Source organism: Poromitra crassiceps (assembly GCF_964638095.1).
Source record: "Poromitra crassiceps genome assembly, chromosome: 26".
Classification (NCBI taxonomy): Eukaryota; Metazoa; Chordata; class Actinopteri; order Beryciformes; family Melamphaidae; genus Poromitra; species Poromitra crassiceps.
This window is the reverse complement of record NC_139640.1, coordinates 9,837,089-9,860,835: the sequence shown is the minus strand read 5'-3', so window position 1 is coordinate 9,860,835 and position 23,747 is coordinate 9,837,089. Positions and strand designations below refer to the sequence as shown.

The 23,747-nt window shown below is 44.8% G+C and overlaps 1 protein-coding gene across 1 annotated transcript in view; it reads left to right on the top strand.

Moving 5' to 3' along the window:
- Positions 1-23,747, top strand: part of LOC310798870 (rho guanine nucleotide exchange factor 1-like) — a gene marked incomplete at its 5' end in the record, with an annotated part of 45,910 nt that overhangs the window by 21,083 nt on the left and 1,080 nt on the right. Inside the window, 11 exons of the mRNA XM_083661433.1 lie at positions 12,045-12,221; positions 13,443-13,530; positions 13,627-13,740; positions 13,852-13,904; positions 14,025-14,126; positions 14,946-15,034; positions 15,545-15,938; positions 20,787-20,912; positions 21,028-21,053; positions 21,135-21,233; positions 22,113-22,214. Coding sequence (XP_083517559.1) covers positions 12,045-12,221; positions 13,443-13,530; positions 13,627-13,740; positions 13,852-13,904; positions 14,025-14,126; positions 14,946-15,034; positions 15,545-15,938; positions 20,787-20,912; positions 21,028-21,053; positions 21,135-21,233; positions 22,113-22,187 — 1,343 coding nt within the window. The 3' untranslated portion in view covers positions 22,188-22,214. The remainder of the gene's footprint in view (positions 1-12,044; positions 12,222-13,442; positions 13,531-13,626; positions 13,741-13,851; positions 13,905-14,024; positions 14,127-14,945; positions 15,035-15,544; positions 15,939-20,786; positions 20,913-21,027; positions 21,054-21,134; positions 21,234-22,112; positions 22,215-23,747) is intronic.

Genomic DNA, 23,747 nt, shown 5'->3' with positions numbered 1-23,747 from the left:
AGTTTGCATTCATTTTTTGTGATCTAAGTCAAAGTACAGCCTGTGTTTCCTCGCTTCATCCCTTCACTATCATGCGTCTCTGTGCAGCTTCTATACAATACTTTCTGCTCATTTCCTCATCACTTCTCTATAAGTGGGACTTTTTATTAGACTATTTTTGGCCATGGGTGCAGGCAGCTGCGGTCGACCAATCAGCCCCCTCACAGGAAGCTGTTTGAACAGGAAGCACTCATTGTGGCAGTTAAGATATTTGTTATAGTTCTAATTGTTGTGAGACACATAAAGTACATGGCATTGTAAATCTGCACTTAATTTGAAATCTATGCATCCATGCATTCATAAAGAAATATGAAATCATAAATGAATCAATCTATTTAGAGTTGCCATGTCATTTGCACAATCAAGACTTCTGTTCAAGTTGCACATGCTCAGAATGCGGTTTTTGCACACCATGCTAAGTGGTCATGATAAAACCTACTCACTGTTGTAGAATGGAATTTCCCCACTCCTCATCCGCTATATAATAATTATAACGGCTTATATAAACCAAATTGAATGAAAACCAAGAGCCTGTCTTATAAAAGTATATTTAAAGCCATACATTACTTTAGCAAACTGCATTGCCAAAGGACGGAATTCTCAATGTACACATTTTGGTATGTCATACAGAGTCCGAAATATTCAGTGGCGATGTCACAATTTGACATACACCTTATAGGCAAAGGAAGGCAGAGAGAAACAGACAAAGGAGGGGTGATGACTTGACTTGGAGCCTACAGGGCTGCCTTTCTGTATCAGCAAGGTCAACCTCATGCAGTGGGTGAAAGTTTGTTTTGACCTCCGTGTGCTGTGGAGCAGAGGGTGAAGAAATCTCCTCCTATGTGTCTGCCTGTCCAAATATGCATTTATGACTAATAACTCATAGCATTAATTATGTGTATGCAAAAAAAAAAAAATATATATATATATATACATTTTTCATTTTCATTCCAACAACACATAAACAAAACAAACAGCTCAGACACATGAAAGGGAAAAAGACAAAAACATACATACCAAGAAAATAGTTTTAAAATTGCTTATACAGCAGAAAAGGATACATTAAAGTAAACAAAAGTTTAAATCCAAAAAAACAAAAACAAAACAAAGAAATACAAAAACATTTCCTCAGCCTATGTCCATCTAACTCCAACCCTCACCCCGACTCAAAGTTTCCCACTCACGTTCATAAATTAAATTCTGTTTTATATTTATATTAATATCCCTTTCAAGAATCCACTGAAATTTTAGAAATGTTTTAAAACGTTCAATATCTAGTTGGTGTCTTTTTGTAGCTTTAAATATATATGTTTTCCCCATCATAGTTACAATATTATTCAAGTCTTTTCCTTCTTCATCATCCCTTAAATCCCCAAACATTATAGTTAGAGGACAGCTATAGAAATGTGTGCTGTAAACAGAAATCCATTCTTCAATTTTAATCCAAAAATAATGCAACTTCCGGACAATACCAAAACAAATAATAAATCACTTTCCTCTTCCTCCTCACAAAATCTACACAAATCACACTGTTGGATGCTCCATTTTTTAAGCATGTATGCAATTATTATCTTATTGATTAAGAAATGCCAATGCAACTTCAATTTTCTACAACACTCACCATCCACAGCCGCCTCAACCTTCACCTAAAGACCCAATTATTATGCCCCATTTTCCTCTGAAAATAAATGTGTCCGTTTCAAACGATGTCACCGTCACTGCCCACATACTTCCATGCGTCTTTCACGTTGGTATCATGTTAAGCAATACATACACTAGGGGGCAGTAGAGAGTCAAATGTGTGAGTGTGTGTGTGGTACTGTTGTATACGTAAAGGTAAAGGTAAAGGTAAAGTCCCAACGATTGTCACACACCTGAGTGTGCGAAATTTGTTCTCCGCATTTGACCCATCCCCTGGGGGAGCGGTGAGCGGCAGCGTGCGCCGCGCTCGGGAATCATTTGGTGATCTAACCCCCCAATTCCAACCCTTTGATGCTGAGTGCCAAGCAGGGAGGCAATGGGTCCCATTTTTATAGTCTTTGGTATGACTCGGCCGGGGATCGAACTCACAACCTCCCAGTCTCAGGGCGGACACTCAAACCACAAGGCCACTGAGCACGTTTCATCCATATCTGTAAGCTTTCAGAAAACGTGCAGAATTACGCACAAAATGAACGCAGAGTACGGACAGAAAGCTCCGTCTATATGTGTGACCCCATTTAACGTTGAGCATAATACATCCTTTTCACGGGGGCCATTTTGTGTCGAAAAGGCAGGGTAAACACAGGTGCAAGGAAAACACTAATGAGAATTTCCAACTTCCATGATTGGAAGTTGGTGATGGGTGCTTGTTGAGGCTGCCATCATAAAGGTGACTGGAATACCGGTTTATCATGACATGGAGGAAGAACAAACACACACAGCCTTCAGTTGAGTTTGACTGGCATGAACTGCTCACATGAGCAAGCCACTGTCATTTATTGATTATCAGCTGCATCTGTGTAGCCTACCAAGACATGATGTCAGTGTTAAGGGCACATTCAGGAACACCAACATTGTGCAACAGTTTAACACCCCCACTTGCTATAACACTGACAATGTTTCTTTGACACAATTTCTTTTCTCTTTTTTTTCTTTTACATACAGTATTTAACACTTTGCACCAAACATAAAACACGCAAATTTCTCAATCCTGACTTACAGGCTTAGTTAAAATATCTGCCACCATGTCTGCTGTTGGACAATATTCAATAGAGATTTTCCCATCACTGAGTGCAGACCGAACAAAATGAACAAAATGATATTTGATATCAATATGTTTGCATCTCTTGCGACATACAGGATCTTTTGACAAAGCAATAGCACCCTGATTGTCCTCAAAGATTGTCACTGGCGTGTACTCACATCCGTTGTCCATTGCATTCAATAACTGTACAAGATACAGACCTTCCTGAGCTGTAGCTGCCAGTGCCATGTATTCTGCTTCACAAGTGGATAAAGCAACTGTAGATTGTTTCTTTGACTTCCAGGAAATAACAGGCCCCGTCTCAGACAAGCTAAAACAGTACCCAGTCATCATGCTTCTCCTGTCATTATGATCTGCTGCCCAATCAGCATCACTATATGCTACAAGCTTGAGATTTACATCACGTCTTTTGTAACACAATTCCTGGTTTACAGTTCCCTTTAAATACCTCAACACATGCTTTGCTGTTATCCAATGTTGCTCTGTTGGCTCAGACAGGTGTTGTGACAGTTTACTGACAACCCAACTCAGATCTGGTCTTGTACACGTCATGACATAGATCAAGCTGCCAACGACTTCACGGTACCTCTTTGGATCGACAGGTTGACCCTCTTTGTCAAGTTGCAGTTTGTTTTCACATGGGGTGGACCTTGGTTTGCAGTTGGTCATATCAAACCTCTCCAGGATCTTTGTAATGTACCTTTTCTGACTCATTTTTACTTCACCTTCTCTGTGTGTGAAATCGATACCTAAGAAGTGTGTAAGTTTACCAAGATCTTTCATTTTAAACTTACCACTCAACATCTCTTTCACATTTTTGACGATCTGATCATTACTTGCTGCAATGATAAGGTCGACCCAGATGATCAATATCACCGTCTCACTTTCAGTTTGCTTACTGTAAACACAGTGGTCAGCTGGATTTTGAGAAAAACCATTTTCAATTAAAAAATCATGCAGCATTCTATTCCAATTCCGCCCCGACTGTTTCAGACCATACAAAGACCTGTTAAGTTTACAGACTAGTTCTTCACCTGTCTCTGACTGAACTTCAAATCCTTCAGGCTGTTCCATATACACCTCACAATCAATAGGTGCATGCAGATATGCAGTTTTAACATCCATCTGATGCAGGTCCAAACCATATTGGGCTGCAAGCTGCATTAGACTGCGTACTGATGTCATGCTAGCAGTTGGAGAAAAAGTATCAGTATAATCAATGCCTGCAACTTGACTATACCCCTTTGCCACATACCTTGCTTTGTATGTTTTTGTCTCATCTGGTTTTTCTTTCACTGTGTAAACCCATCTGCCCCCCACTGCATGTTTACCTTCTGGCAATGGGGTCAGGGTAAAGGTATTATTTTCCCTCAGAGAATGCATCTCCTCCTCCATAGCTTTAGCCCACAAACTTGAACTTGATGAACACATAGCCTCCTTCAGCGTTTGGGGTACATCTGATATAACTCAGATGATAACTATGATGCAAGTCTCAGTGATAAGGGACAGTTTGAGGAGGTGAGGCAGGAAATGATTCAAGGTATTTCAAGTATAGACAAGTCAGGGCTCCCAGGAAAGTTAAAGTTGTGGTGTTTGCAGTTTGGATTGTTGCCTCGGTTGATGTGGCCACTGACAGTGTATGAGGTCCCCCTTTCAAAGGTAGAAAAGCTAGAAAGGATGATTAACTCATTCATTAGAAAATGGCTCGGAGTCCCACGCTGCCTAAGCAGTGTAGCCTTATATGGGAAAGGCATATTGGAATTGCCATTATCTAGCCTGACAGAGGAGTTCAAGTGTGCTAAGGTTAGACTGGAAATGACTCTGACTCAGTCAAAGGATCTAGTGGTTAGGAGTGTAGCGCCCACAGTTAAAACAGGGAGGAAGTGGAACCCAAAGGAGGCAGTACAGCAAGCACAGTCAGCTCTTAGACACAGGGATATATAGGTCAGGTGCAGCATGGGCGTGGAGGCTTAGGGTTGTGCATAGGGAAACCTGTGTGGAACAAGGCATCAGTAATAGAAAAGAGGAAGATGGTAGTTGAAGAAGTACATAGGCAAGAGGAGGCAGTAAGATGTACTAAGGCAGTGTCGCAGGCAAAGCAAGGACAGTGGGTGAACTGGGAGAGTGTAGAGAAGAGAAAGTTGAAGTGGAGAGAGTTGTGGAGCATGGAGGCCAGCAGAATTAGATTTATTCTAGGGGCTACTTATGATGTGCTGCCATCTCCCCAGAACTTAAATCAGTGGTTGGGCGAGGATGGTGCCTGCCCGTTGTGTTCTAGTGTATGTACACTGAGGCATATACTGTCAGGGTGTAAGGTCAGTCTCTCACAGGGTCGATACACCTGGCGTCACAACCAGGTGTTGAAATGTTTGGCAGCTGCAGTTGAGGAAAAGCGGCTAGAAGTAAATTCTCTAGTTGCTAGCAATGAGACTAGACAGATCAAATTTGTACGTGAGGGAGAAAAGATTAGACCAATTAAGGTCAGGCACAAGTTAGGGCAGCTAAGTGTAGGTGGAGCCTGGGAAATGAGGGTTGACTTGAATGAACAGCTAGTCATCCCAGCATATATAGTTAGCACCCGGCTACGTCCGGACTTGTTACTGTGGTCTGAGGTAGAGAAGAGAGTTTATTTTATCGAACTCACAGTCCCGTGGGAAGATCGAGTTGAGGAGGCTTATGAGCGCAAGAAAGCTAGGTATGCTGAAATGGCAGCAGAGGCAGAGCAGCGAGGTTGGAGGGCTCGAGTGCGGCCTGTAGAGGTGGGCTGCCGTGGTTTTGTGGCAAAGTCCGTTATTGCCTTACTAACTGAGTTGGGCATTCGGGGACGGAGCCTGAAACTTGCGGTTAGCAACATGTCTCAGGCAGCAGAACGAGCAAGTGAATGGCTGTGGATAAGGAGGAAACATGCTAGCTGGGGAGCTCGCTAAGGTCAGATTGATTGTTTGTTGTTGGTCATGATTAACGGTCCGCATCAACAGGGCTGAATCATTGACAGTGGTGGTGTAGTTAGGGATTGTTTGTTGTTGGTCATGATTGACGGTCCGCATCAACAGGGCTGAATCATTGACAGTGGTGGTGTAGTCAGGAATCAAATGAAAAAATCGCTCGCACACTAAAAGGACTCCTTTTTGATAGCTTTATTGCACCAAGTGCAGTGGTAACGTTTCGAGCCAAACAGCTCTTCGTCAGACAGTTAAACAGAGGTGAGACGCCATCTTAAATACAGTAGTCACCTGATAGAAAAGAGGTCACATGATTGAACAACGCAGCTGTGTATAATAACAATCAGTCAAAGGAGTGAAAGTCATAGACTACATATGTCATACAACAAAGAGAGAATCAACAGTATAGTCAAGTATATCTGTCATCACATGAGTGAAGAAAAAATCAATACAGCGGTACGTTTCTTGTAGTGTGATTAAGGCGACTCAACCTATGTAAAGGTGCAAGAACAAAAGTGTGAAGCAACAGACCATATATACATAATAATACATAACAATTAACTAGCAATGTATATATATACACACAAACCACAACACTTTTTTAACCACAATATAAAAAGGGGCACACTGGAATAAACATCTGATAACGCACATTAATCACATATCTGCTTCATGAGAAGGGGCGAATGTCCATCTCCTCATTTAGACCTCCAGGAGATACAGTGTTCAGTGTGTACATCCAAAAAAGTGTAGTCAGGAATGTCATACCGAACCGACCTGGATAGCTAGGCTTAGATAGTGAGGTAATATGCAGTTGTGCGGTGGTAGCATGGAGGGGGGTGTTTCCAGGACGCTGGATTACACCGTTAAGCCTTCTTGAGGTGTCGTGGGCCTAACTTAACGAAACGTCGGTGAAGGAAGGTGCCCACTTGAAAACCCCAATGACATGCTTCATACTGCTGTTGGCTAGGGTAGGTAACTGGTGATTTATGTCTTGTTTATTAGTTTGTTAGCATGTTAGCTTGTTTTATTCTGGATTGGGCTTCTAAATGTGTTTTTCCTCGGATTTTGGCACAAGGGATAGTAACATCTTGTCCTGTGTATTAATTAATACTCTGTAACAGTAATCAATACTGGTTAGTTCATGATCATCACATTTGACCTTGCACTCATAGTCATGTAGGCCTACTCCAAAGTACTTGGGAGCTCTCCTCTCCCTTTTGGGATAGCGCTGACTGTGCCCACTCTCACCCTCACCAATAGTGGCGTCTGTGTCACCAATCTCTGCTTTAGGCTCCTGTATGAGCGGTGATGATAGTGGGTGAGGTTCAGCTCTCTCCCTGTACAGACTGCACTCACTCATGTCAGGGTCTGTCTGAGTCTGACACTCATTTACATATTTGGTCATGAACTTCACCAACCTGTTTTTGAGTACTTTCCCTGTGTCTGGGTAAAAAACTAGATATGCAGGGCTATTTTTGTCATAACCCACAAAGATTCCTTTTTCACAACGTGAGTCAAGCTTTTTGTGGTTATATTTGTATGCATAACAAATTGACCCAAAAGTTCTCATTTTTGAAAGTTCAGGCTTCTTCCCTGTCAACATGTAATACGGAGTCTGTCCTGTCCGTTTGTTATAACACCTGTTGTGAATAACTGCAGCAGTCTGAACTGCATATGTCCACAGCTCTTTTGGAAGGTTACTCTCAATCAACATGCATCTTGCCATTTCAAACAATGTCCTCCAGTTTCTCTCAGCTGTCCCATTCTGGTGGGGAGAATAAGGAGCTGAGGTCTCATGCCGAATGGCGTTTTCACTAAGTAGTGACTGAAACAATTTAGATGTAAATTCTGTTCCATTATCAGATCTGATGCATTTGATTTTTCCATAAGGTGCTACATCAGCAATAAACTTCTCTGTAGCTTTAACTGTGTCACTCTTAGCTTTCAAAAAGTAAACACAAGTTGCTCCAGAATAGTCATCAGTGAATGCTAAAGTGTACTTGAAACCATCTTTTGCCACTGGCTCTATGGGACCTGCCAAATCTGTATGAACAAGTGCAAGTGCTACTTTTGCTCTTTCATCTGGTTCCCTATTTCTGCTCTGGGAAAATTTCTCTTTTATACAGACTTCACATTTGAGGTTGGATTTATCAGTTTTACCTTTAATTTTCATCCCCTCTGTAACACTTTCCAACTTTAACACATCATCATAGATGCAGTGGCCCATAATTTCATGCCATGTTTGAAGATCGTAGCATCCATGACATTCATCAACATCATCATCACTTTCATCTGTAGGCCTAACGGTGTTTAAATAGTACAGCCAGGGTTCGAGTTATCCCTTGAGAGCTATGGGGTCCCCCAAATTCGGTGGCGCCCAGAGGGCGCCGCTGGGAAAAAATTGGCGTGTAGCGTGTTTTCGGCGGCGCCCGGAGGGCGTCGGAGAATTTTTTTTTGCCGCATTTTTTTTGCCGACGCCCAAATTGTGGCCGTTTGAAGCCAGATTTAGAGGAATATCTCAATTTTATATTAACATTAGGATTAGACTGTTGTGTGATGTCACTCATTATTCAGTCTTACTCATCAATATTTGTTCCTTTTCTCACTCACCTCCGATATATGCCATCGTATTTTACATCTGATAAAATACAACAATTTAATTTGACAAATGAGAAATTGCTGAACTTAAATAAACATTTATTTAACTCTGCACTTAGAAATCAAAAACTAACAAAAAATGAATGAAAAATAAATAGTTGTATGGCTCTTAACAGCAGCATTTATACTGTATTTATCTCCTGGTTTCTGAGAGAAAACATAAAATCATGAATATTTGTATAAATAAAAATAAATAAATAATGTTAGGCTATACTACTGTATAAACAAATGTGCACAGGAAATCAAGAACATGAACAAAAAACAAATTGCACTTAACAGCAGCATTATTCAGTAGCATCTTTTTAGAACAAAAAACTGTAAATACTTGCAAAAATAAGTCTCAGTCTCCTCTCCTCTCCAGGTCTCGTGTCTCTCTTCTGCTCTCCAGTCATCTCTCCTCTCTTCTGCTGTCTCGTCATTACCTCTCCTCTCCAGGTCTCTTCTCTCTCCTGCTCTCTACCAGTAAGCTACAGCCCAGCAGCCCCTAGGCTTCAGCCGGGCTTGAGTGCTACACCACCAGCATCGCTTCTCAACAGCAGCCGTGGTCTACCCAGCCCAATTGAACCGCCTTATGAAACTTAATGAAATGAATGGTGCCAAAGTCAAGCCAGCTCACCGATCCGAACATTCTTGTGCCCAGATCGTAAATCACATTGCAGCAGAGATGAAAACAAAATTTGTTTCTCATGTCAAATCACAAGATTCCCTTATTAGCATAACACTGGATGAAAGCACAATTCATGGCCGTGCATACATGATCATTTATGTCAGGTGTGATGTCACTGGGGATGGAGATGTGGACAATGTTGAACTGGATCAGGGCAGATGCAGAGTCACTGTGTAATGCCCTGAAAACCAGCCTTCAGGCAGCGGGGATGACTGAAGATTTTCTTCTGAAAAATCTAATCAGCATAGCCACAGACGGGGCTGTTGTTCTAACTGGGAGACAGACTGGACTCATAGCTAGACTGAAACAGAATTTCCCTCGTCTTCAGTCAGTTCATTGTCTCGCGCATCGTTTAGAATTAGCAGTGAATGACTCCTTAAAGGTGGTTGCTGGCTGCAATCATTTAGAGTTTTTCCTTGCAAAACTCTATTCTCTTTACCACCAGTCCACGAAAAATGCAAGGGAGTTGGAGCAAGCGGCTGCTGAACTGAACATGCAGATTCTGAAAATCGGACAAGTGTTTACAATAAGATGGGTGTCAAGCAGTTTCAACACTGTCAAAGCTGTGCTGAAGGATTTTCCAGTGTTATCACATCACTTCAAAACTGCTAGTGAAGATGACTCACGTTCTGGTGTAGAGAAGGCCAAGTACACTGGTTTAAATAAGCATCTGACATCCACTGGACTCCTTGCTGATTTAGCCACAATGAAAGATGTGTTACGTGAACTACAAAGTCTCTCCCTGAAGCTACAGCGACGGTAGTTGGGCTGTGGCCTGAGGTGCGTCGCTAGCTTTAGCCTCTTACCAGGGATGTACCAAAGATACAAGGCTGGCTTTAGCCTCCGGAGCAGGCCGCTGGAGCAGGTACGGGGAGGGGGACGATGAAATGGGGAGCCGATGTGAAAGCCCGTGATCTGCGGTGGGTAGGAGGGCTGTCGGACCTATGTTGAAAGCGAACCCCGCCGATGCAGGAGCCAGAGACTTCCCGCTGCTAGTTGAAGCTAGCTGCTCCGGGGAGGGAAGCCGCCTTGAGCTAGCTCCAATTAGCTTCAACAACAGGCCCGCTTGATGTTGTCGGATAGGAGCGGCACGTCCAACACGGATCCTGGGATAAAGGCGAACCCCACCGTTGTGGACACCGCAAACCCCCGGTCGTAGCAGGGCAGACAGGCAGGCCAGCAAGGGAAGGAAACGTCGGTAAAAAATAGAGAGTTCCGCTCTATAACAAAGAGATTTCGGCTCTAGATCCAACACGTTAGCAGTTAGCCTAGCCGGCTACACGCTAGCAGATTGCCTAGTCAGGGCTGGTACTAGGCGAAGTAGGATTAAAACACTATAAAATGAAAATAAAAATTGAGATTTCCGCTCTAAACTTGAACGTTTTCACTTTACAAACAAAAAACAACTACGGGTCTCACAAACGGAGCGATGTGCGTGCGAGCGTCTTGAGCACAACGACGCTCAATGGGACATTCATCCAGGAATCGGCCAAATGCGCTCCAAATGATTTCTGTAAGCGTGTCTTTGCATGTTTACAGGGAAGGCATCCAATACGTTGACATCACGTGATGTTGCGCACACCTTGGCTTCTTCTCCACCAGCTGGGTTGTAGTAGTAGAACACGCGCTCATGGGCGACGCATGGTGGCTTGGACGTGAAATGCAGCCTATTTCACACAAACAACAATTCACACGGTAGTTTTGGAAAACTGAAAACATGTTTCTTAGTGAGCCTATTTATCTAGTTAACATAAATAATTTAATTCTTACATTGTAAAATAAATTATTTGAGAGAGAAAAAAGAAAAGAAAAAAAAAGCTATAGGCTATTGTGGGGGTCCCACAGGTATGGGGTCCCTGACTCTAGCTATGGGGTCCAAGACCCCATAGGTCCCCCCATAACTCGAACCCTGAGTACAGCCTATCATACACCTGAATGTCAAAGGTCATACCATCCTTGTGAATGAGCTTGTCCTCTCCCTCCTTAAAGATGACAGTCGCTCCTCGGGCGGCCGCTGCCTTGACTGAGAAGATGTCTTGGGGAAACGATGGGACGTACAACGCCTCTGTCAGCGTCGTCTCCACCTCACAGCCCCTGCTGTCGATCAGGCGAACCTCTGCAGCGCCCCTCTTCAGCGCGATGCCGCTGGTCCTCTCTCCATCAGCCAACTCCAAGATGTGCTTTTGCGGCTTAAAACTGGAGTCAAAGCTCTTGAATTTTGCAATGTCAGTCACAATATGCGACGTGGCCCCGGTATCAACCATGAGCTCTCTCTCCTTCAGTCCACTGATGGGACCTTCATCCACCTGGCCCACCTTGAACGCAAACGTGTGGTCCTCCTCATCCACCGCTTGTTTCGTCTTGTCCCGCCGCCAGCCGTCGTTGTCTCGCCGCCTTCGCCTGCAGTTGACATCTTTGTGCGTAGAACTCTTACAGAAACTGCACCACTGTCTTTGCTCTCTGCGCTCGCCAGTCACAGAACACTCTCTGGCTTTATGTCCCCTCTGGCCACAGTTGTAACAGGTCAGCTGCACATCACAGCCGAGTCGTCCTTTCACTTTCATCACGCTGTCATCACCACAGCTGGCAGCACTGAACTTTTCTGTGCTCTCATAACTCCTCAGCTTTGTCTTAAACTCAGCAAAGGTGATCTTTTCATCACTTTGGGTAATGTGGATGGAAAAAGTCTTAAATGAGTCCGGCAAGCCTTTCAGAATCATTGCAATCAGTAAACCTGTAACATTGAGGGAATTTGACTTTCTTAAATTAGCTTTTCAAAGTCAGTACATCATGATTAGCAACACAAATAGTTGGATGGAAACCCAGCTGTAATCGCACAACTGTCACTGTGATCAAAGTAGCTACTTGGCTTAAGAAAATACATAACTACATACCTACATAACCTCTTGCTCTCTCTCTCTCTCTCTCTCTCTCTCTCTCTCTACATCTTCCCCACTGTCTCTCTGTCCCTCTCCTCCCTCTGTCTCAGAGGTGCAGTGTGTGTTGCTCGGGGACCTGCTGGTGCTCATACAGCGGCAGGATGACAAGATGGTCCTCAAGTGCCAGAGCAAGAGCAACATCACTCTTGGATCATCACAGGAGATCAAGCAGATGCTCAGTCCCATCATCAAGCTGGACTCGGTCTTCCTACGTGAGGTGGCCACAGGTCAGCAGCCAACCCAGGCAGCAGGCGCACACAGACACATAAGCCGCTTTCACACACAGATCGCGCAAAATTGCAGTTCGGAAGGCCCGCAAAGCCGGCAGCCTCGCCACAGAAATTGCTTTCACACACAGCCAAGCAGCACCGCCACATTCCCGTCCTGGGGTGTGCTTTCAGGTGACAGCCACTGCTCCCGGATTGAAAGGCGAGCAGAGGCATTTCCACCCAGCTCCTCTAGTAGCCCAAATAAGTATTTTCATAGGTTAGTGTAGCCTAGGCTACTGTATGATGAACAAATTCATTCAACAACCAGACATCGCCGATGTACGCCAGCCAACACCGTGCAGCTGCGGTCGTTAAGGATCAAAGTGATAAAACACGAAAGTGTTGTCCACATGCAGCATAGTAACACGGCTTTCAATATTCATCTGATCGACTTTATGGATCACAGAGGCACCATCATGTTTTAGGTACAAGGCTAATTCTTATCTTTTGGTTCCAGTTTTTTGTAAAGCAAATTATTCCCATGAAGTAGCCTAATTAGCGTCCTTTCTGAAAGACAACGCCCGCATATCAAACAGCTGCAGTCTGCATAACGTTCGTCGGGGGAATAGTATAGGCTATAAATGCACATGACTACTATAACGTTAGTAGTTTTTGTAAGGGAATGCACAACTGGCTAGCTAGACAGATTGCAGTTCTGGAGCTGGTTTCCAGAGGGAATATCCTCAGACCAACTCGCCACTGACAGCTATAGTCCTCTGAAGCGTATTATTATATCCGTTAATTTTACCTACTCCTCCTGGCGCCCCTGCAGTCATGATTGTATAGGCGACTTTTTTTTACTTTCACTTGCCTTTCTTGCTGCATGAGGTGCTTTCCCCTATATTTTTTTTATGAATGAGCTGACCATTCGCACCGTTCTGTGTTGCCGCTCCTACGCTTTCAGGTGGAGGCGGGTTGCAGGGTAACCCGGCGCTGTGACTAGGTCGGCTGGCAGAACGAAAGGCGTACAACAATTACCCACCAACCCGCGTTCACAACTTTCACATCGGAGGCGCGGATCCCATTTTCCGTGCATTTTCCGGCTTTCAAGGCCGGTGTGAAAGCGGCTATAGACACAAGAAGAGAGAAATACTGTAGTTCTTTTGGAGAGACACAGGTCGCCTCTCTTGGGAGACCGATACCCTCCAAACCTTCCAAGTCCTGTGCTTTATTCTGCAGATAAAAAGGCCTTCTACGTGATCTTTACCTGGGAGAGCGGCGCTCAGATCTACGAACTGGTGGCTCAGTCTGTCGGAGAGAGGAAGACGTGAGTGTGGGAGAGGAAGAGAAAGAGACGTCGATGTTTTGTTTTGATCGTTTTAAGTTGGATGAATTGTAATCAGACTTGTGTGTGCACGTGTAGCTGGCAGGAGATGATAAGGGCGGCAGTAGATGATCTGAAAAAGAGTGGAACTTCCATGAGGTTGGTGTTGGCTCTCGGAGGAGCAGGAGGGGGAGGAGCCTATAGTCCCACAGCGTAAGTGTGTTTGTTTGACGAGACTCATTCATCGCTCACCAAAATCTCACTCCTCTCAAAACATCAAGATGACCCTTCCTCCTGTCCTCTCCCTCCTGTCCTCTCCCTCAGGCTGACCGCCCCTTTGAGTCCGACGGAGAACGGAGGTTTGAAGAGCAGCAGCAGTGAGCGCGCCGCCTCTTATCATTACTGAACATTATTCGGCATAAACAGTTTCAAATGTGTTATTGTTCTGCATTTTCCTCAAAGCTGCAGCCAAAGTGAAGCTTTGTGTCTGTCTGTAGATCGAGATAAGGACAGTCTGACGGACGACAAGTCTGAAGACCCCCGCCACTGCTTGATCGACTTCCTGTCGGACAAAGTCGCCAATATAGCATTGGATGAAGGTGAAATTTGCACCTATGGACTTCTTCTTTTTTTATTATCACCAGTGTTGGGAGTAACTCAGAGACTTGACTTGGACTTTCCCCTCAAAGACTTGTGACTTGACTTGGACTTGCAAAAAATGACTTTTCAGCATCTCTGGTGTGCGTGTGCGACGTGCCTGTTGCCCCCTTTGAGTGGAATATGCAACAAAATCTAGTCCCCTGCATATTTTTAAACACATTTTGTGAGACACCCTGTTCTCCAGACACCAGGTGGCATTCTGTTATGCTCACCTGCTGAATCGTTCAAATCCAATTTCCTCAGGATTCCTTGTTCGCGAAAGGCAGAGGTCAAAGGTGATGTGGGGAGGGGGGGGGGATTCTGTTGCTGTGATTCAAAATGTCTTAGCTGTTATTGATTGTGTTGCATAGTTGTTTTCTGTACTGTTGACAAAATGTGATATTGTGATAAGTCGCTTTGGACAAAAGCGTCTGCTAAATGACGTAATGTAATGTAATTGCACTGGAAAGTAAATAAGCTATTTTCCCCCCTGTTAACAAGTTGCTAATAATATGCAGAGGATGCCTCCAGGAATCACGAACACCTCCATGCACTTTCACTAGCTGATGCGTGAGCTTTCACTGTGTATCACAAGTAGGATTATCTGTGTGTGCTCCTTATTGAGAGTACATTTTGGAGGTCAACAATACAGCTAATTTAATCACAACAGCAAAACGTCTGAACAATCGATCACCTCCCACTTCCTTAAAATGATGTATGTCTTTTGACTTGGCAAAGTCTGTATCTTCTTCAAGTCTGTGTTCTCCATGTCACCACAGAGGACCTGACCGAGAAGAAGAGCATCCAGCAGAGTGCAGAGTGCCTCAACTACGTCAACGAGGAGGTCAAAGTGATGGAGAACCTCCTGGTGAGAAACGCACAGCACATCACTCAATAAGCTGTGCTAACGTAGTGATCGGAAGCCAATAGGAGTCTTGTAAATGTTGTGACCTTGCCGCTTCACGATCCAGCTATGCCGAATGTCCTCTGTTCTGACCTGCTCATCTCTCCCTCTGTTCTGACCTGCTCATCTCTCTCTCTGTTCTGACCTGCTCATCTCTCTCTCTGTTCTGACCTGCTCATCTCTCCCTCTGTTCTGACCTGCTCATCTCTCCCTCTATTCTGACCTGCTCATCTCTCCCTCTGTTCTGACCTGCTCATCTCTCCCTCTGTTCTGACCCGCTCATCTCTCCCTCTGTTCTGACCTGCTCATCTCTCCCTCTGTTCTGACCCACTTATCTCTCCCTCTGTTCTGACCTGCTCATCTCTCCCTCTGTTCTGACCTGCTCATCTCTCCCTCTGTTCTGACCTGCTCATCTCTCCCTCTGTTCTGACCTGCTCATCTCTCCCTCTGTTCTGACCCGCTCATCTCTCCAAGCCGAGTGCAGAGGAGGCTGCCCAGGTCAGCGCAGAGGTGAAGCCGGGGTCCACAACGCCGGGATCGTCAGGCTTGAGCGCAGGAGGGAGCACAGCAACAGCGGATCGGGGGATTGTGGACGCGGGGAGCCCTGCGTCGGACCGAAATCCAGATGGAGTGAAAGTTGTGACCCGCTCTCCAGGTCGGACCAGCGGTGTTAGAAGAGGCCGACGCCTGCAGGAGCCGCGGAATGCTGCTGCCCGGTCGGGATCGCAAGCGGCTGCCTCCGGGCGAAAAAAGAGACGTCTGAAAAAGTCTGAAAACCCCCGCTACTCCCTGATCAATTTCCTGTTCGACCTGATACGCCACTCCAACAGCGATCAGGAGAAAGTTGCCAATATAGCATTGGATGAAGGTGAATTTTGCACCTATGGACTTCTTCTTTTTTATTATCACTGACCTATTTTCTTTTTTTCTTTTTTTTATATTTTATTTTATATTTTTAGAGAACAATATACAAACAAGACAAACAGGCTCAGACACAGGAAAGGAAAGGAAGAAAAAAAAAACATACATAAACATTGCAACATGGCGCTATCAGCCGCATAAGGTGCTTATATTAGGAGTGGGCTATAAATGGGTCATTTTCGGCTTCAGGTCCAAGAAAAAAGTGTGCAGGGCACAAATCCAGGATGACCACCGTTTTCCCTGAAAAATACCATTTTTAGCCATAACTTTGTCATTTCTGGGTCTTTTTACTTGGTTGTGGTGTCTAACCCTATGTTTTGGGGGTCAAGCAATCTATTTATGCATCTAGAAGTAGTCACAAACCATCAGATGTTGAGTTAATACATATTTCTGATCAAATTGACCCTTCTTTACCTCAATTTTGAACCATGCCCGTAGACCTAATATTTATTGGTAAATTATTTAAAAAAAACAGCTAGACAACAGATTGAATTTGACATACTATAATAATATTAATAGCAACCCTACACTGCTAATTATTACCAACATCTCGCAACATTTAACTGTTATTTCACCACAAAATACTGTATGGTGAATTTGATTGTGAAATAGCCATCCGCTGTCATAAGTCAACATTACTGTAATCACATGAGAGAGATGGGAAGACAACATCCCTAGAAGAACAGTTTGACTTGATTCTAGAGGAAGCTGGGGTACACAAGTCATTTAGCCTCTACAAAGAGAGACGTTTTACTAGACTTTGATACCAGGCAGGTGCAGTCTATGATTGCATTCCCTACATCAAACAGCTACTTGAGACACTGCTAAACAATCTTCTTGTTCGAGCATGCAACATATATCTTGAGAATGACTTCATAATAGCAGGATTTAAAGCACCTGCTAATTTTATGTACAGGGTGACAATCCCCTTCCTCAACTGCGTCGAGACAGCAAGCCAGGATTTGCTGGTTGACATGCTTCCCAAGCTCTGCACTGACCTTGCTGACAGCTGAGAGCCTTAGTTATTATGTAGAGTGGACACATGTAAAAATGGAAGACAATACTCCACAAAGTGATCTCGATCACCTTCTTCTTGGAGAGATGTGTGTCCAGGCTGTGAAAGGAGCAGAATTGCAGTGCAAACATGAGTATTAGGATGTTGATCCTGATGCTGCATGAGCAACTCCTCTCTATACACTGACTACAGACCAACAGAAAAACCTGCCCACAAACAACCTGAATGCAGAGAGGTACTTGGCCAAGTGTGGATATCTTGCTGCCCAGTCAGCCCAACACTCACATAGGATGTTCAGGGCAAAGGGGATCAAAGATGACCTTTATGCTAACAGATAGACATGGCAGTGAAGTTGAGCGGTCAACCACAGCTGTCCTTAAACACCTAGATGCAATGGAGGTGACATGGAGTAACAAACAGAAAGCGAAGAAGAAACAGAGGTTGAGAGAGAATCTGCAAAAGAAAGTGAGGGCCAATGATTTTGTTGAAAACTTGTGAAGTGCAAAGAACATGGAGGGCCTGTTGCATCTGTCACTACTCACTGAAGTGAAGGCACTTGTCCTTAAGGCTGGCTTTACACGGTGAAACTTGCACGCAACTAGTTGCAGGTTGCAAGTTGCATGCAACCCAATTTCCATGCAACTTCACAGTTACACAAAGCAATTAAAAAATAATCAAGTCTCGTGCAACTTGGCAGTTTCTTCCAGCAAAACTAGCTAGCTAGATTGGTCATTTTTCATCTATTGTATGGTTTTCTTCTTTTTTCAAGTGAGAATTGTCATTCTGCATCTTTGTATCGTATTTCATATCGTTTTCTCGCTGGAAAATATCAATTCGGACTCGGAGGTGTTGTATCGGTTTTTCTTCTGGCACTGGCTGGCTGGTTGGCTAGCTAGCTAGCTACTTTGTTAGATAAAATATGGCTGTCCCGGACCCCGAGAATAGGAAGAGAGCTATTAGTGCATTAATACTCATGGATATGTTGGAGGAGGAGGAGGAAAAAACACAACATGAAAAAAAAGTTAAACGTATGTGGGTGAAGGACTGGCTACTTAAAAGACATACCAGTGGATCGTTTCACACTCTTTTCAAGGAGCTTGATCCAATGAGCCTCCGGTGAGTGCATTGTTATTATTTTTCTCAAATTTATTGATTGATTCAAGGAAAATAAATAAATAAATAGCTCATTGTTGCCACCTTGTGACAACAGTATGAAATTGTAGCTTCATATATAGATAACTGATTATCATTAAAACATATATAGCATAGCATTGAACAGTTATGTGATCACTATACTTCACAACATGTTAATATTATTATTTTTAACCCATGTAGATCCTGGCTCCGCATGGATCAGAATACATTCAATGCTCTGGGACGCTCATCAAACATCTGAAGTTCGTTGCGGGTGTGACCATGTACGGCCGAGTTACAAACCGCTTTCTGTCTGGCCAGTAGGGGGCGATCTGCCTATCACTCCAAATTGTCATGTAGATGTGTTCCGGCTGGGATGGTCATCAAACATGTGAAGTTTGGTGCGCGTGTGAACATGTAGGGGCGAGTTACAAACCACTTTCTGTGTTGCCAGTAGGGGGCGCTATGACTATAAATGGATATTGACATATAGATGTCTACAGGCATGGACACTTATGCATGACACGTTTGGAGCAGATTGGACAATCTACAATAAAGTTACTCCAACTTCCTGTGTGGCCAGTAGGGGGCGCTCTGCCTATAACTCCAAATGGTCATCTAGATGTCTTCAGGCTGGGATGCTCATCAAACATGTGAAGTTTGGTGCACGTGTGAGCATGTAGGGCCAAGTTACAAACCACTTTCTGTGTTGCCAGTAGGGGGCGCTCTGCCTATAACTCTAAATGATCATCTAGATGTCTACAGGCATGGACACTTATCATGCATGACAAGTTTGGAGCAGATTGGACAATCTACAATGGAGTTACTCCAACTTCCTGTGTGGCCAGTAGGGGGCGCTCTGCCGATAACTCCAAATGGTCAACTAGATGTCTTCAGGCTGGGATGCTCATCAAACATGTGGATTTTGGTGCGCGTGGGACCATGTCCGGCCGAGTTACAAACCACTTTCTGTGTTGCCAGTAGGGGGCGCTATGACTATAAGGATATTGACATATAGATGTCTTCTGAGACTGCGCACTGATTCAGACAGCCAGAGCCTATGTGATCAGCTGACTGGTTCTCAGCATTTTGATTGGCTGTTGCATGAAACTAGTTCCACAAAGTTGAGCGCTTTGCAACTGTTGCGGCTGAGTTTCACAGAAGTTTCAAGTGAGTTGCAGAAGGATTTATACCATGCAATTCATTTGCAACTTGATTTCACCTAAGTTTCATGCAACTAAAGTTGCGTGCAAGTTTCACAGTGTAAAGCCAGCCTAAGAAGTCACCTGAGCTCAAGACTTACTTGAGGCAAGAGATCCAATACCAGAGAGTTATCAGAGAAAGAGATGATTGAGATCCTAATTGTGCTCCTCGGGGATGATTACCAAGCTGAGGAAGCGGTGGTATTTCCTTGTGAGGAGGAGGAGCCAAAAAGGCAGAGGGGATCTCTCAGTAAGAACTTCTGTTCCAGCCCAACCAATCACTTGTTGTCATTTGGGATGAGACGCATCAAAAGATGGTATATTGGGTTTTACCTTGATGATAATGGGGACGGAACCTTCCGTGTGCATCACCTGATGCGCGTTGGTACCGGAGATTAAATTTGGCAGTGACCACCTGGCACTGATGACATCCAGGATACTATTGGGCAGCAGATTGTGCCTGTGGCAGTTTGAAGAGGGACTTCTCTAGGAGAAAACTGTTATGTTTTAAGCAATGCCCCTGAAATTCAACATAATAGTGAAATATGGTAAGGTGAAAAAGGAGGTAAATTTGGTCAAAAAAGGTATTAACTCAACATCTGATGGTTTGTAACTACTTCTAGATGCATAAATAGATTGCTTGACCCCCAAAACATAGGGTTAGACACCACAACCAAGTAAAAAGACCCAGAAATGACAAAGTTATGGCTGAAAATGTGATTTTTCAGGGAAAACGGTGGTCATCTTGGATTTGTGCCCTGCACACTTTTTTCTTGGACCCCAGGCCAAAATTTTTGTAATTTCATGTTGAGATAGGTCGAATGGAATAAAAAAAAACTGAGACCTAATAAAATTGACCAAAAAAGTGTTTTTGACCTCTGTATAGCCCACTCCTACTTATATAAAAAAAAAGTGCATGGGGTCCCGCGCAAAGGGTCCATGAGATACCAGCTGGGCGAGCCAACCGTCACCCTTAACCTCAGTTACTGCTCATTCTTAAGTTAACCTCGTTGAAGTAGGCCAAAAACGGGTCCCAGATAGTTGAGAACCTCCCAAGCGTGTTGGTTCTCAGGGACCTGAGTTTCTCCATCTGTACAACAGAGATCATGTCCATCAGCCACACCTGAAAAGAAGGTGAAGAGGAGGACTTCCATTCCTTCAGAATGAGTCTTTTGGCGACTGTTGTCCCCAATGTCAGAGATTGTTGCACAGCTGTAGGGAAGTTCAGTGAGGACTCCGAGCAGCCGAAGACGGCGAGTTCTGCCTCCAGTTGTAGGGTTATTTTGTAGGCTTTAGAGTACCAGTCAAATATTTTGGCCCAGAATCCTGTTAGTGAGGGGCAGAACCAGAAGGCATGAGATACTGGCCTCCTTTCTTCCTCCTCTTCGTGAAGCTTATTTCATTCATGCAAAGCCACTAAACGTCACTCTGTCTCCTCTGTTAGTCAAGAAGCTGAAAAGGCTATTGGTCGGCAGCATCAGCCTATCGGAGGACTCGCACCCGGATGAGGAGAACGGAGGGGAGAGATCGGAAAGGCCGAGCCGAGATACAGACAGCTTTCAGTCAACAGGTACGCTCGTATCATGGCATCTAATCACATAGCAGTTCCTGTATTTCACGCAACACACAACTTGAGTGAGCCAGACAAGTGACATATCTCAATGCTGTCTTTCCATCATCCACAGAGGAAAGTCAGAGCACAGACGCAGGAGTGGAGGGGGAGGATAACGGAGGAGGAGGAGGAGGAGAGGAGGATGGAGGGATGAAGGGAGAGGAGGAGGAGGAGGAGGAGGAGGGGGGCATGAGCGCGCCGCTGGTGTTGTCCCAGGAGAGGATGGAGGAGGTGCGCAGGAGACTCCACAGTCTGGAGGAGATGCTGAACAGACTTCAGGTGAGTGGAGGTGGGGGGGGGGGACAGGTGAGTGGAGGTGGGGGGGGACAGGTGAGTGGAGGTGGGGGGGGGGACAGGTGAGTGGAGGTGGGGGGGGGACAGGTGAGTGGAGGTGGGGGGGGGACAGGTGAGTGGAGGTGGGGGGGGGGGGCAGGTGAGTGGAGGTGGGGGGGGGACAGGTGAGTGGAGGTGGGGGGGGACAGGTGAGTGGAGGTGGGGGGGGGACAGGTGAGTGGAGGTGGGGGGGGGGACAGGTGAGTGGAGGTGGGGGGGGGGGGACAGGTGAGTGGAGGTGGGGGGGGACAGGTGAGTGGAGGTGGAGGAGGGGGGGGGAGCGATAGATGGGAATACGGAGCGAAACAGCCGAGGGAGCTGAAGTACGACAGAGGCAAAATAAAGATGAGAGACGTAAACAAAAGACGAGAGTTGAGTGTAAAGAGACGCAGGGGTGCGGGCATCAAGGATGATTTAAGTAGCTCCTTACTTTAAATCATCCTCAGAGACGGGTATACTTTGGACAGATGGGGCCAAAATGGCCCAAAAGAGAAACCGGAGAACAGAAAACCACTTAAGCACCTCTGTTACTGACTGGCTGAAGATTGCCTCGTGAAATTGGACTTCTCTGAAAATGGCTATTATGTCCAGCGCTCGTGTCAGAGAGACCGAGAGAGGATGTTAACAGGAGGTGGGGGAGTTGTGTGTGTGTGTTGGAGTTGTTGGTGGGTGTGTCGGGTGGGGAGTGAACAAAGAAGGTGTGTGTGTGTGTGTGTGTGTGTGTGTGTGTGTGTGTGTGTGTGTGTGTGTGTGTGTGTGTGTTCCTTCCTTCCTAGCTTCCTAGCTTCCTAGCTTCCTAAGGTGATATTGATGTGTGTGTTGCAGACTGTTGAGGAGGAGCACCACAGGCTGCAGGAGGCCCTTTCCAAGTTCTCTCTGGAGGGTGGCAACTTCCAATGAGACACCATTGCGCCACCTGCTGGTCAGGTGAGGCGCTTCAACCATCTGTTTGAACTGATCACTCTCTAGTCTTTGAGACTGGATTTGTTTGTAATTATTCATCCGTTGCCAAAGCATTTAGAGGCCATTTACACCTGGCGCTAACATGCGTTTTCTGTGATCAGATTGCAATCAGATTGTGTTTTATCACTTGAAATGCCAGGTGTAAACACCCCCAAATGCAATCTGATCGGCCAAACCACCTCCGGAGGTGGTCAGGGATGCATTGTGTACACATTGAACACAAGTGTAAATGCAATGTGTCCTCTCAATCTGCATACAGCAACTTTATGCGGATTGAGAGGACACCCATTTCTGCAATCTGATTGCAGAAAACGCATGTTAACGCCAGGTGTAAATGGAATCAGGCTGAAGTGATAAAATACAAACTGATTGCAATCTGATCACAGGAAACGCATATTAGCGCCAGGCGTAAATGGCCTCTTAGATGCAGGATCTTGATATGAAGTGATTTGTTTGACTGCGAAAAAACTGCAACAAGCTAAGTTTGGAAGTTCATCATTCAGTATGTTTGACTTGTCCTTGTGTGTATTTATTTTTGGGGAGGGGGGTAAATGTATACATGTTCTATGTTTCATGTTTCAGTCAGAGCTTATAATACACTGTACCGAAACCAAATACCACCAACCTGGTTGTGTGGCAATAAAGTACCGTATCTTGTATCTTGTATCTTGTATATATCTCAAATATAGAGGATCTACTCTTGTGCAGGGCCGTAGCTAGCTATGAGAACGGGGAGGTCCGGACCTCCCCTAATATTTCAGCCTGCCAAAAAAAAAAAAAAAAAAATTTTTTTTTTTTTTTTTTTTTTTTGCAGGCCAGGCCAGGCCACTCACTGAACAGCAGGCCAGGCGCCGCCTACTGGTTTACTAGTGGTTTTATTACTTTATTCAGGTTTAAAGTGGGTGCATCTCATTGTAAAATTGGACTTGGCCCAAATTGGGCTTCAAACGGCCCAAATCAGGCTTCAAACGGCCCAAATCTGGCTTTAAACGACCCAAATAGGGCTTCAAACGGCCCAAATCTGGCTTCAAACGGCCCAAATTGGGCTTCAAACGGCCCAAATTGAGCTTCAAACGCTGAATAATGACATCACAACAGTATAATCCTATGTTGATTTAAAATGATATATTACTCTAAATATGGCTTAAAAAAAACCGCCTCCCCTTGCTGGACCTCCCCTATTTCGGAACCCTGGCTACGGCCCTGCTCTTGTGTTATCATTTGTCAATCAAAGACTAAAGTTAGTTACCCACAACCCCTTAGAAAGTACTTTTACACCTGGCACTGACATGCATTTTCTGTGATCAGATTGCAATCAGATATGTGCTTGACCACTTGCAAGTACAAGTGTAAATGCCCCCAAGACACATTGAAGACGGATTGCAATCTGATCGGCCAAACCACCTCAGGAGGTGGTCAGGGACGCATTGTGAACACATTGAACACAAGTGTAAATGCAGTGTGTCCTCTCAATCGGCATACAGCAACTGTATGCGG